The 14,977-nt window shown below is 37.9% G+C and overlaps 1 protein-coding gene across 4 annotated transcripts in view; it reads left to right on the forward strand.

Annotated features, from left to right (window-relative positions):
- LOC126779931 (uncharacterized) overlaps positions 1 to 14,634 on the forward strand; it is a 32,822-nt gene extending 18,188 nt beyond the window's left edge. For all 4 annotated transcript variants that reach the window (XM_050504133.1, XM_050504134.1, XM_050504135.1 and 1 more), the window contains exons 3-16: positions 5,132 to 5,351; positions 6,279 to 6,349; positions 6,893 to 6,999; positions 7,657 to 7,761; positions 8,170 to 8,255; positions 8,623 to 8,714; positions 9,076 to 9,166; positions 9,652 to 9,757; positions 9,868 to 10,003; positions 10,283 to 10,389; positions 10,492 to 10,631; positions 11,241 to 11,311; positions 11,745 to 11,831; positions 12,224 to 14,634. In XM_050504133.1, the coding sequence (XP_050360090.1) occupies positions 5,132 to 5,351; positions 6,279 to 6,349; positions 6,893 to 6,999; positions 7,657 to 7,761; positions 8,170 to 8,255; positions 8,623 to 8,714; positions 9,076 to 9,166; positions 9,652 to 9,757; positions 9,868 to 10,003; positions 10,283 to 10,389; positions 10,492 to 10,631; positions 11,241 to 11,311; positions 11,745 to 11,831; positions 12,224 to 12,298 (1,494 nt within the window). In that variant the 3' untranslated portion in view covers positions 12,299 to 14,634. The remainder of the gene's footprint in view (positions 1 to 5,131; positions 5,352 to 6,278; positions 6,350 to 6,892; positions 7,000 to 7,656; positions 7,762 to 8,169; positions 8,256 to 8,622; positions 8,715 to 9,075; positions 9,167 to 9,651; positions 9,758 to 9,867; positions 10,004 to 10,282; positions 10,390 to 10,491; positions 10,632 to 11,240; positions 11,312 to 11,744; positions 11,832 to 12,223) is intronic.
- The last annotated feature ends 343 nt before the right edge of the window (positions 14,635 to 14,977 follow it).

Here is a 14,977-nt window from a genome sequence, read left to right on the forward strand (position 1 = left end):
AAATATCTAACAAATTTTTATTATGACTATCTAAATTTCTTCCGAAACAAATTAAATTATCCAAATATACAAAACATTTATCGTAATTAAGTCCCGACATTGCTACTGTCATTAAGCGTGAAAATGAACCAGGACTGGTTTTCAAACCCATAGGCATACGGGTCATTTGATACTGGCCAGACGGTGTTGTGAATGCGGTATATTTCCTACTGTCAGCATTTAGCTTCGTTTGATAATAAGCTTGTGTTAAATCTAATTGAGAAAAATAAATAGCTCCTGAAAGTGAGTCTAATATATCACTTATATTCGGAAGGGGAAATTTGTCATGCATTATACAATCATTCAATTTCCGAAAATCTATCACTAAACGCCAGCTTTTATTATTATCTTCTGATTTTTTAGGTACTAATAGTACTGGGCTAGACCATTCGCTGTTAGCGGGTTCGATAATATCATTGGCCAACATTTTTTGAACTTGTTTTTCTATTTCATCACGTTGAGAAAACGGTAATCTATATTGTTTAGTATAGACCGGATTCGTATTAGCTTTTAGTTGTATATTTTGTTCGTAAAGATTACACGTACCTAACTTGTCTCCTGGCAAGAAAAATACGTCAGCATATTTCGCACAAATACTTTGTATACTAATGCTTTCTTCTTTGTTCAAATGATTCAATTTAATTAATGATAATAATTTCCGAACTCTTTTTCCGTCCAAATTTTCTTTGTTAAACGAACAAATATTATAATTCGATAATAAATCAATTTCAGGCCTAAAATAACTAAGATTAATTTCTGTTTCGCGAGTATTTAAAATTTGAATAAATATTTTTCCCTCTTTCGGTTGACAGATACTTCCAGCGATAAATACACCTTCACACAATTCTCTGGGAAATATAACACACGATTCATTCAAATAAGAATCAACTTGAAAAAACTTTTCACACCTCGGAGGTACCTTTATAAATGTATTTTTACCTAATTTTCCTAAACCTAAGGAGAGCGTAATTGGTTTGTCGAAGCTATTTAAAGTAAATGTATTATTTTCGTAATTTACTACACAATTATAATTAGTTAAAAATTCTTGTCCGATTAAACCATCTTGAATACAAGGCAAATTCTTTAAGACATAAAACTTATGTTTGAATTCTATTCCACATAAGGTAAACGGTATGTAAACATAGCCCTCGGTGTACGAGGTGCCACCAATACCATTTACGGCTACGCGTTTTGGATGTATTGGAATATTCCTATCTCTTATTACATCGTATTTAATCACTGACATCGAGGCGCCCGTGTCAATTAGCATTCTATATTTGGTACCTAATATTGTAAACTCTACGAAATTATTATATGTATTGCATGCTAGAATAAAGTTAGGATCGAAAAAACTCTAAGTTTTGGTTATTTTCCGAAGTAGTAACCTGTATATCGTTTTGGGATTGATTCATAAGATACCCATGCTGTTTTCTACCGTTATTATTTCTACCTCGCGATACTGCACGTTCAAAATTATGTCCGCGTCCTCGAGAATTACTTGTGGATCCTCTATTGTTTCCTCGGTGGTATAAACTAGATGTTTGATTCGGCATCGGCCTAAATGAACTATTTGGCGTGTAATGTTGGCGTGCGTTGTTTAATACTCGACCTCTACTATGCCCCCTATAAGATGGTTGGTACTTACCTCGATGTTGAGTCGTGAAAATCGTTCCAGCTGATGTAAAAGAGCCTTGACGCGACAGTTCCTCGTCTTTGGCTGCTCTTATAACATCTTTCAGCTCTGAGTAGTTGCGGGCCGCTAAAATAGTGCTTAATCGACTGTTCCTCAAACCTTCGGTGAATCGCTGTATTGCTAATTTTTCGTTTACGGGTCTCAATATTTTAAACGCGTTATCGTCACCGTTAGCTTGGGAAATAGTCAATTCAACAAATAAATCCTCAAGTTTCTTACCAAATTCCTCAATACTCTGCGAACCTTGTCTAGATTTTAACATTTCTATTTGTAGTGCCGTGGCTGACTGCTTAGTCAACAGATTATTTTTCATGTCGGCAATAAGTTCTGTGGAAGATTCATAGTTAGATAACAAACGTAATTTGGCATTTTTAGTTAAACGCGTTTTAAGGACAAAAGAAATAAGTAACTGTTCATGTTCTTTCCTAATGGTTTGGCTATAGAATTCGATACAATCTATTAATTTTTTAGTAACTTCTTCATCTCCTGTCATAATAGGTAGAAGAGAAGTAGCAGTTTTCATGTCAAAGTCAGTCATGGTGCTAAAATCTTGGTCACTAACTAAACAAGTTGTTTGAATTTTTTGATAAAACGATTCAATTTCTTCGCAAGCAACTAATAAGTAATTTATCTATTCCTTTTTTATATACCCTTTAGATGCATTAAAGTTTAACTCGTCACGATATTTTATATATTCGTCATATAAACTTTTTGCCTCTAAATATTTCTGTTCTAACAACTTTAAGAAACATAATATAATATTTAGTACCGAAAAATAACAAAAAATGGCTTAAAAATATACACTTAAAAATAATGATAAAATATGAATAAATCTATTGTCTATAATACCATAACACCTTTGCTGATGACACTATTTCACTTCTCCTTTTATATATTTTTCACACTTTTACACTCCTATTTTTTTTATAAGCATCTATTGATGCGTCTCCAGGCTAAACGACACGTTCCTGATTTATTTCTCCAGTCTCTGGTCCACGCCTCGAACGTCTGAAAGCGCTCCTGGCCATCTCCTGACGCATCCAGTTTATGTGGCAGCGTTTATATAATTTATATATGGCAAACTTTGCCCCCAAAATTAAAAGTAAAAGAAAAATACCCAAAATTATATTTGTCACTTTCTGATTTTGGTGTATTAGTTCCACGTCGGCCGAATTCACGCCTCCTGCGGCATTTTGTGCAATCACAATTTGTTCTTTACTTTGTTCTTTGCCCATTTTGTATTATGACGCTACTAACGTTCGAACAATTAAATACACGAATGTCCAATATTACACAGAGCGACATTATATTGTTATACTGCACTTCGTTAGAACCCGAAACCAAACCTTAAATGGCAGGGTCGCCATGTAAGGACGGGACTAGGTAAATAAAGTAGATGTTTAAGGTTTGAAGATAAATTTATTACTGCTCCTCAATACCATGTGTCAGCTGCTTATATACTACACTACAGTATTCCACCAACCCGCATTTGAGCAGCGTGGTGGAACAAGCTCCAAACCTTCTAAAAAGGTAGAGGAGGCCTTAGCCCATCAGTGGGACATTCACAGGCGGCGCTTTGTGTGTTTGAGTGAGTTTTATGGAACGTCTGTGTGTATTACAAAACCAATGACATTTTATATGATTGCACACCTTGGAAATGAAGCCGCCCAAAGGTCATTATAATTAAAAAATATGTATTATATTGTATTAAAACTTATTATTGTAAAATATCCCGTGTTTATTAATCCTTTCGCCGGTTCTACTCAGGTCTGCGGTATTTATCTCCGAACGGAGGTGGAACAAGCGGCTAGTCTACATAACCTTTTAATTATTAGTACGCCGCATTTATTGATTTTTTTTTTAAACTCAATTAATTAAATGGCAAAGGTACTTTTAGCGTTATCTGCGGTTTCTTATTATTGAAACCTTTTTCAAGGTCAATCAATATACCTCGACTGCGCAGACGGAACCTTCATTTAAACTTCACAAATACTTTTGTTTACATATTTTATTATTAAAACAGATGAATATCTTAATATACACAATTTTTCTGTACGTGTGCTTGTCACCTAAACGGCTGGACCGATTTTGATTTGATTGAATTTCCTGGTAGGTGGTGCGGGGCTGCTGTCGGTATGTACCCAATGAAAAAAAATATCTGTATGGCTGGACAACGTCTACCGGGTCCGCTAGTATAATTATAAATTAATAAATAACACATTATTTCCTTAATAAAATAAATATAATTTTATTATTATAATAATTATACACAGCAATGTACATAGATGTACATAGTATATATACACACAAAGGAGTAGAGAGCGTCATGTTGTTCGCCGTCACGGCATACAAATATGTCTTAATCATGAGGTGGGCCAACCACAAAAGTCCAGTGGGCCGCAGGACCTGACTTGGCTGGCTGAACCTGGCCTGGCTGGACTTTAGACCCTTCCAGTTTTCGTTTTATTCAGCCATGTCTTATTACTAAAACGAAGTTCCGTGTTATATGTATGTTAAAAGTTATACTTTTTCAAAGTACGAGCTTAATAATAACTAATATGTTTAAGTATAAATTTAACTCTTCGTGTGGTAATTTTTTGACGTCATTTCCGTTCTGCCGTTAAATTTTCCTCTCAACGCGCCTAAAGAAGTATGGCATTAGAAATAAAATTAGTTAAATACAGTCTCTAAATACATGAAATAGAAAGCTGATGATGACGTCCTCCTGACCGATTACGGTCAAGCGGCCTTGTTTATCGGATACCTGCCAACTGCACGGCATATACTGTGTGTGTGCGCAAACGCGAAGCACTGTCTATCCTGCATCTCATAATCCGATGGTACAGGAAATCGGACGCAATAGCACAGTAGCAAACACGTTAAATCTATACGATTTTTTTTAATTCGATAACAAGTCTGTCTGTAATGCTTACACAACTGAACCAGTGAACCAATTTTAATGAAATTTGGTATAAAGCAAGCTTCAGAACCAAGAAATGACATAATCCGTGCAAAGCCGCGGGCGAAAACTAGTCGCTTTATAATTTCCACCAAGTTGCAACCACGAGCTGAGCACGTGAGCATGCAGAATCGAAGTCACATTAATTTTCCATTTGCTTTATATCTATCCGTTATTTACGAAAAGTGATTAACATATATATTTTAGTCATCGCCAAATTAATATATCGGAACTTTGTATTCTAAATACAGAACAATTATACATTCCAATGCATACGTACGTAATTGGAAACGGTCACCATTGACGCATTCATATTGAAACGTTTCCGTAATGGTGCGATGGTTGTTACCACCTGTGAATACAACGGTTTTTAAACTGATAATTTTTTAGTTTTTATAGTAAATTGTTGTGTGTTTATTCGTAATTATTACACATTCTAGGTGGCAACCCAAAGCAGCGGCCGAGTTGATGATGTGGTAACACTACGGGCGGAACGCGACGCGCTCGCTCGCGCGCTCGCTTCGGAGCGTCAACGTGCGGCCGCAGCGGCTCGCGCGCACGACGCAAGGCTCGCCGAGTTGCACGGCGTTATAGCTGAGCTTGTACGGCGGAGGGCTGCTGATAAGCGAGCTAAGGCCATACCCGAGGAGGAGATTTCAGGTATATTTCAATACGTGATTGCGAATCGTCTAGCGCGACGGATTCTAAAAGAGCCGTCGTTAAAGTTAATTCGTAGTTATAGTTTATTATATTTGTATAGGACTTTGTGCAAACACACCTAGATGAAGGCCGTTTAGTTATATTTGGTGGTAAACTACCTACAACCTATTCCAATCAAAGAAGGAATATAGCTGAGATGGATAGTGGTTAGAACACGTGAATCTTAACCGATGATCGTGGGTTCAAAACCGGGCAAGCACCAATAAATTTTCATGTCCTTGATTTGTGTTTGATTTGAAAAACATCGTGAGGAAACCAGCATTTCATTGAAATTATCCCACATGTGTATTCCACCGACCCGCATTGGAGCAGCGTGTTGGATAAGCTTTAAACCTTCTCCTCAAAAGGGAGAGGAGGCCTTAACCCAGCAGTGGGACTACTGTTACTACTAACTAATGTTAAGTGCTATATTATGCACTACAACAGTTCTGGATTAATATATCTTGATTCATACAAATTAATACAATACAAGTGTATGTCTGTGATTTCAAAATAACTGCGTCTTTAGTTAATATGGCTATTTGCGTAACAATTCCAAAATAAACATGTTTTTTTTATTATACACTTCCAGTATTAAACTAAAGTAAATATTTCATATTCATAATTCGAATAGGCATTACGGAAAAAAGTGAGTTTCGAAGGTTTTTCGTCACAAACTGAAATTACCGGTGACGTCACGGGTTTTGCTAGTTTATAACTCATAAACTCCACTTAACTACAAAAGTTTTTACTACCAAAGTTTTGATAGAAACATCGCTTTCGGCAGTGGAATATTTAGAAACAGTTATTTACTTTGTCCCTGTGTTTCCCTACAGATCGAATAATGCTGAATGATTAAATAAAGTAATTTTTTTCCATAATTTTCAGAGGAATGCGAGTCAACGACTCAGCCGGCCGGAGAACTGGACAATGATGCGGACATGTCGCAAACGGAACAGGTATTACGTGGTTGATGATGGAGTCCTAAATGAGCCGGTTGTCATGGATAGGATGGACTAAGACTGGCAAATAGGCAATGACGGTTATTGGTCATCACTGCAAAACATTTTAACCATGTCTTGGAATGTGTCAGAAACCTTGGGAACGAAGGTGATATGCTTATGTCCGTCGTCTGGCTCAATCGGCTGGCGGTACGCGGAAGTTTATGTGATGACTGCGGTGGTACCGATCACCAAGAGTTGGTCTTCTACAGATTCAAATACTTATCACTTGAGTCATAATTTCCTTTTCACAATATTTCATTTAACTTCACCTGGTCGTGGGCTACATCTTCAAATAAATTTAAGACCAACTCCAGACAAACTAAAGTGCTAAATATTTGTTCACAAATAGTACATAGGCTTCATCCCTGTAACAATAAATGAATAACTTATATGTTAACGCAACCTAAAACGTTTTCAATTATACAGTTTTCGCCTTTGCAAATAATTTACCCCTGCGTTAATATAGTGTCTATAAATTAAATATATATTCGTTTGCAGAATGATAACTCGTCGCTCATAAGCCCAGCTGAGCTCCCAACACCTCAAGATCCGAAAGTGGAGCCTCTACCGGACGACACTGATGTCAGCGCCACAGATAATATCAGGTAATCAATTAACATTATCTAAAAAAAAATATGGCCACGGTATCTCTTAGATTTGACACTTCAATTGATAGTAATTGGAAGTATTTACAATTAAATTAATATGAGGTAGAATAAATAATAACAGGGTTATAATTTATATGCGAATGTAAGTTTTCTTGTTACGCTTTTAATTTTTAACAATTCAAACGGTCACGAAATTTTGCATACACGTTGGCATATTTAAGTTGGTCCGAAATGAGACACCGTTGTCAATATAACGTTATTTATTCTCCGATATAATCTTATTCCAAAAATAATTAATTTCTTAGCTCGTCCATTTTCTCAAAAAAAAAAAAAACCGCTGCCATGACAGTTGGCCTCTTCCATAATGACAGTTAATGGCCAGATGTAATTTTATTACAAGTTATATTCAACCGACTGATACAGGCAATCAAGAAAGTGCTAACACATGCATATATAAAATTACATAGGTTACCCAATAAACACCCCCCTCCCTTCTTCACGTGGGTGAAGCGAACGTAATAATATATAGCAAGTTTATTTGGACGTATTGTAGATTCTGTTTCTAAGTTAGTTTATATAATAAACTTTTTGAGTAATACTCCTGAAGCAAAACAATTTGACTTGAACGCACTTAAAATTGATACTTATTTTCAGATTGGAAACTCCCAAAGTGGAAGTCTCCCCCCCACAAGGGTCTGAACAGTGCTCGAGTCTAATGCTGTCCGAGAGGGACTCTGAGATTTGCGTTAGTACTGCGAGGTATGTCCTGATATTTCTGCTACTATTTATAGAATAGTTTTAATCAATGATTTGAAAGTTTAGAAGTTAGAACTTAATTTTTAAATCAAGGGGACGCTTTAACAAAACTTTGTTATCTATGGTTCCTGTTTAAGTTGGGTTTACAATCTCTCTATAAACAGTCACCTCTTACGCAATATATTATATTGAGTTATGTATTTTTGCATACAATTAAGTTTAAAATGAAAAAAAAATCCTAAACACATACAAAAATGTGAATATTTTATTGATTGTTTAATACTTTGTTCATTAAAGAGCCTTTCGTAAGTGTATAAAATTTTAATTAAAACAATAATAATAGTGTCATGTTCGAGAACACCTCCCCATACACTGTGTAAGCAACTTTCTCTACTGACCGTACCGGTGCAGATGCTGCCAGTACGCGCGCGCGGCGGGCGGCGCGGACAGCTGCGAGCGCCAGCGCGGCTCGCCGGGCCTGCTGCCGCCCTCGCCGGGTACGCACGACCCATTGTTCAAGACTAAGCCACCTCTTTTTAGATTCCCTCTCTGATGTTGGGTGGTCATCCTCGTGGGACTGTTATAATGTCAATCGCACTCTTCGAGTGCCTTCTTCTTACAGCGCCGATGTCTGGCCGGTGGTGACCACTTATGGTCCATTTGCCCGTCTACCTATTTAAAAAAAAAAAGTTTATTAGCTTCTTTTAATATTTGGTCCTTCGAGCCGAATTAAATCGATACTATTAAATAAAACTGCTAAAACAATAAACATAAAACTCATGCCAGTAGATGCGGCGCGTTTCAGAGAAGGTGACGTCACAAGCGTTACTTCAATGTTATTGTATTACAATATTTCTGTTTCAGGTCGCTGTGAGTCTAGGGAAGCTAAGGTTGCATCGCGGGTTCGACTCCGGCGGACGGAGGACACAGAGTCAAACTACATATCAGAAGATGAGGTGATTATTGAATTTATAGACGACTAGTTTCCACCCATGGCTTCATCAGCTGTGATGACTCCACTCTAGGTAACAATAGCTTATGTCCCTCCCTGGAGTTCAAGCTTCCTGCGTATCATCAAAATCGGCTTAGCCGCGAAAGTGTAACTAAATTATTGAAATGTTAACTCGCAAAAAGCGATATTAACATATAAAGAGGCTGTTATTTTGAAATCACAGAGAGACATTTAAAATATTTTTATATCGCTACTCAACTTTTATCCACTTTAATTTAACGATAGCAATTTCTACGACATTTCATACGAAGCCATGATAAATATGACGTCAGTTCAAGTTCAAAGTTTTTTTCAACGTTCCGCAGGCGTGGTGCGTGGAGGCCGCCGAGCGACTGGCGTTGGACGTGTGCGCGCAGGCCGACCTCCGAGAGGCCTTGGTGTCGGCTTCCAACGATGGTAATCTCCACTACTAACCTTCTAATTTGTGAAGTCTTTTTTTTTTAATTAAGTTTTATTTTGTTAATATGGCTAGTATGTGTTTAATAGGGTATTAAAAGTAGGTATTAAATGTGGGTAGGTTGTTATAAATGCTTAAATCAAATCATGTCATTTCTCAAAATATATTTTTTTCTATGTAATTCAAATAATGGTCAAATTATAGCGCGATTTAACTCACTACCAACGCCATCTATTATCACGTAACAGAAACTCCTTGACATTTAGATTTTTCTAGTTTTTTACCTTAGTAGTGGATATTTTTCTTTTTTATTTACTTGGAGGAGTACCTTTAATGAATCATTTATTCATGAAAAATATCAACAATTGGCGAAGTATTCGTGAAATATACACAAAAATAAATAAACGAATTGTCAAGGAATCGTCGTTCGCCATCCATCTATATTTAAACATATATTGTGATATTTCAAAAATAATGTCCGCAGGTCTGAGCGCGGCGGCTCGTGCGTGGCGCGCACGTTGCGTGCGGCTCGCGGCCGACTGTCGCGTGCTGGACGCCGCGCTCGCCCGCGCCGTCGACACCGCGCACAGGTACACACACACACACATATATAACCGTTTCTTGTGCGTCTTTGCACCTAAAGTCTACAGATAACACATTGTAATCGATTCGCAAGCTAACGGCATGTCGTGGTCCCCAGGTTGTCGTGCGCGTGCGCACTGCAGGAGTCGTCGTCCGTGGCGCTGTGCTCCGCGCTGCGCGCCGCCGACCGCGCGCTGGAGACGTACGACGTGCTGCTCGCGCTGCAGGAGACCAGCGGCACGAGGACCGCGGAGGTACACATGAGTACAGATTCATTAATATTGTTAGATGAATTTCAAATAGTGTTCACTTTTTTAATAAATTCATTTTACAAATTTTATTGAACTGTATGTATTCAGTATCAAAGCTCATCTGTGCGATTCAGAAACGTGAAAGCGAATGAAGCCTGTGTGTGTGTAGTTTGCATGTGTATTCGTCCGTATGCGTGTGCGCATAAACGTGCCGCGTCTTTCAATATTCTATAGTCTCTATAATGCAAAAACAAATTATACTAATTAGTTTCTGATGTACAGCGCGAAGCAGCAGAGGCGGTGGCACGGCGTCTGCTCGCTCGTCTGGAAGCCGCGCCGGTTTGGGGCGAGCCGTTGCTGTCACCTGGTCCGTGGCAGAATCATAATCAGTGAGTTTCCTTGTATTACGTCAATTAATAATGGATTCCAAATTGAAGTTACGTCAGTATTATTCAAAACTATTCTTAACATATGATTGTGATTGTTAACAGGAGCAGCGAGTGGGAGGACGGGGCGGAGCCTTGGAGCGAGGAGTGCGAGGCGCGACTCCGCGCGCACGCCGCGCGCCTCAAGAGCGACACCGCCGCGCTGCGGGCGCTCAGGCCGCCGCCGCGACTGTACTCGCCGCACGGTGAGGGGGGGGGGGGCGCTCAGACCGCCGCCGCGACTGTACTCGCCGCACGGTGAGTGGGGGGGGCGCTCAGACCGCCGCCGCGACTGTACTCGCCGCACGGTGAGTGGGGGGGGCGCTCAGACCGCCGCCGCGACTGTACTCGCCGCACGGTGAGTGGGGGGGGCGCTCAGACCGCCGCCGCGACTGTACTCGCCGCACGGTGAGTGGGGGGGGCGCTCAGACCGCCGCCGCGACTGTACTCGCCGCACGGTGAGTGGGGGGGGCGCTCAGACCGCCGCCGCGACTGTACTCGCCGCACGGTGAGTGGGGGGGGGCGCTCAGACCGCCGCCGCGACTGTACTCGCCGCACGGTGAGTGGGGGGGGCGCTCAGACCGCCGCCGCGACTGTACTCGCCGCACGGCGAGTGGGGGGGGGCGCTCAGACCGCCGCCGCGACTGTACTCACCACACAATGTCTCAAGGAGACATTATCAGTTGTAATTGTGCTACTTGACTGATTATTCACGACGCAGTGTGCGTACGCTAAAATTCAAATATCATTTTTGTCAAAATATAATTAAAAAATAAATAAATTTAAAGGTCATAAATTTCTTGTATTTTTTTCAGACATGGACGAAGAGGAAGGCTGTATGGACAGTGTCAGCATGGCGGAAATGGAGGCCGCGGTTATGATGCAGGTGAGAATGACCTTTTGTGGATCGAAGATTCGTATCTCGACAGTAAATCCCTTATACAGTTCAAGCTACTTCAATTATTTATTTTAATGTTTACCGCAAACTTCTAACACACAAAGCCGATAGGGCTACCAAAAGTACTACCATCAAGGGTAGGGCTTTGTGCAAGCTCGTTTGAGTCGGTATCACCCACTTGTTATTTATTCTACTACCAAACAATAATACTTTCTATGGGCGGTGGAGTCCACTGGTCAGTATAAAATTTTGCATACACGTTGTTAGGCTAACCGCCCACGCGAGCGGTATTTTTCTATTGTGGAATATTTTTGAATTAGTCTTCTATTTGCGGAATATTACAAAGTTACGATACACGTGGCGGATAACCGCAAACAGTAATATCAATGCGATTTATAAACGATTCGTTCATTTTATTCAGGAAATGCTAATAGCGAAAGAAGCTCAGGAAACCGAACGAGCTAACGCACTTCTACACGAGACGAAGAAACCTGTTGAGCAGCATAAGGTTAGTTTATGGTTAGACTCACGGTCGAATTAACCATGACGAAACCCCTAGGCAAGGGTGGTGGGCACACTCATCGGATATTCTACCGCTAAATACTTAATATTGCTGCCTGTATGAAGGGTGAATGTAACTACAGGCACAAAGGGACATATCATTTTAGTCCCCAAGGGCGGTGGCCCATTGACGAAGTAAGAGATAGTTAATATTTCTTACATCGCCAATGTCTATGAGCGATTGTAACCACTTACCATCGAGTGGGCAATATAAAATTTAAAAAAAAATCACGACTCGTCGCCTCTTAACCGTTTTCTAACCTTCTCGACATGTACGCTACAACCTTTTTCAAATTCAAAACGCTGTATGCATTTTCTACATTGTAGTTTTTGTTATAGGGCGAGTCCACGCGCAGACGTCGGCATAGAGAACGACACTGGCTTGACACACAGGCTTCGGAGACAGATTTATAATCTAATATTGAAATATCGTTATATATAAACGAGTTGGCCCTCGCAACTTTACACATAACCCTACACACACAGTTACATCGATGAATTATTGGCCCTTATCCGGCTCGAAGGACCAATAAGCAAAACAAAAACGACTACTTTCAAGAGGAAATCCGCGTACATCTTCTACTTGTTATAAATTTTAAAAATATTACATAATTTATTCTTATTATATGCATATAAAAGGTTTTTGCGAGTGAAGTTGCGACTGGCCACTGATTAAGTAATAAAAAAAATACATCACGTCTAAACTTCGTGTCATAAATGCTTATAAATGTTTAAATAAAAACGCTAAATAAAAAAAAAAAATTGTGATTATAAAATTGCATTTATTGTATTTTGTTTGCGAATAATTGCAAAGTAACCGTTGCCTAATAAATATTTTGTATAATTTCGTAATTAATAAATACGTTAGTTTACTCGAGTTCAAAGAGATATTGCAAGTCTTTAGAGTGTGGTAAATTTATATAATAATTTCTAATTATATCTTTTTATATTTATTAGTGTTCGTCCGGTAATCCAGATATTGAAAATTATAACTTTCTTTTTTAACTGGCAACACTAAAGCTCGTAAAATTTCTTCGCAAATAGAGGAGAAAAAGGTATTGAACTGTTCTGTCTTTCTAATATATATAGTCTATTCCAACCACAGAGTAAAGACAAATAAACAACCGACTTGAGGTGACGCAATATCATTGGTCGATATATCGTATAGTCTGTGGTATTCATTATGGATTCACGATTTGAATATCGTCTAAGTTGCTATCGGAGCTTTGGAACTGATATTGAAGTTATAAAATAGAGTTGTGTTATAAATAAAGATGTATTTATCAAGAATCGATCAATTTGCAAATCGCATAGAATACGTTAATATAAGATTTGTTTATGTTTACTGCTTCGATTGGAATAGACTACAGATAAATAATTATCTGTTGTCTCGTCGCTTATAAAAGAAATCTGTCTTGTGAAAATACCGGAATGTTTTTAATACAATAATTAAGCGTGGTCGATCGCGTCTCGAATGAATTAAAAGCTGATATATATTTGTTGAACTACCGCTTTCTATATTTCACGAATCGTAATCGTACGACGGGGACCGACAGCGTTCGAATCGTAACTAGACGATCACGTTCCTATACTTGCGATTTTGAAACTTAAGTGATGCGTGGACATCTTGGCGCTCGGCACGCTGTACCTAACTGAGGGTGCGAGCGTGATGACGTCAGCGTGAGGTCGGTACGCGCACACATATTTACACATCCATTCTCGTGAGTACCTTTGCACTTAAAACGTTTTTTTTTTTTTTTTTTGACAATTATATCAAGCGTAAGTAAAACGATTCGTTTCTTGAATATAGTAATGGGCGTAATTAATTGACTGCGCCTACATTAAACTGGCTGATCGAATAACGAAACTGTTTATGTATTTCTTATTATATTATTGGGTATTTGAATGAAAATTAAATTATATATATATGTATATATATATATAGTTTAAAACCGCTTACGAAATCTGAAATCGAATCTGTCACAGAGAAAAAAAAATTGTTCTATTATTAATATTTCCATAGAAATACAAAAAAAAAATACCCAATTTTAATTAAATAATAATTATATACTTATTCGAATATTATAATTTACATTACATCACAAATAAGAATTTCGATTTAAATTTTATTAATATTTACTTTTTTATATGTTTGATATAGTTTAAGCTTTTGTTTACCGGCCAAGTATTTCTTTAACTAAACATTTTTAATTTTTAAGATGTTTGCAACGTTTACGTGTAACGTTTCTGATGCGAAATGTATCAGCTTATGTCTGTAACGTGTACTGAGTTGCACGCTTTTTATTTCGTTGTAAATAAATTAATTTTAAGATTCGTCGCTGCCAAGAATTGTAAATCGGTACTAACTAGTCTGTAGCTAAATAGCTTTTTATTTCAATCATTGGTTTATATACAAAGTTTTTATTAAATAAAACGAGATGAGTCGTAGAACATCCGGTTGGAATGGAGTTCATTTCGCTATATATTATGTATTTAATAACAGGCATGATATTATGAAAATAAATAAACTATATACGGCTTAAGAATTTACCATACACACATATACAAGGCGGTACAAAAAATAAAGAACAACAAATTAACTCATTTATTAAATATATATATATTTAATAAATGAGTTTGTATATATATATTACATAGATAAATCATCTTTAAAAGCTTTGATTACCATTTGAATGAGCAGGACAGCATTATTTAATGAATCACCCCTAAACAATATATATATATATATATATATATATATATATATATATATATATATATATATATATATATATATATACATGTACATACACTTGTAAACACACAAACACACTACAGCAGATGTATCGTGACGACGTCATACACTTGTGTCGGCCTAGCTCTTTGACGAGTGTCTGTTGTACCGCGCGGTGAGGAACTTCGTTTCAAAAGTTTTAATTATTTCGAAATCAATTACATGAAAAAGGCTATATATTAAAAACAAACGATAAAAATTATTAATTAGGAACTGCCATTTTCTTTTTACAAATGCAGTTAGACATAGCAATAGTATCAAATAAATTGATAAAGCAAAAGTATTCACAGTTTCGAATC

Source organism: Nymphalis io, chromosome 30 (genome assembly GCF_905147045.1).
Source record: "Nymphalis io chromosome 30, ilAglIoxx1.1, whole genome shotgun sequence".
NCBI classification, from domain to species: Eukaryota; Metazoa; Arthropoda; class Insecta; order Lepidoptera; family Nymphalidae; genus Nymphalis; species Nymphalis io.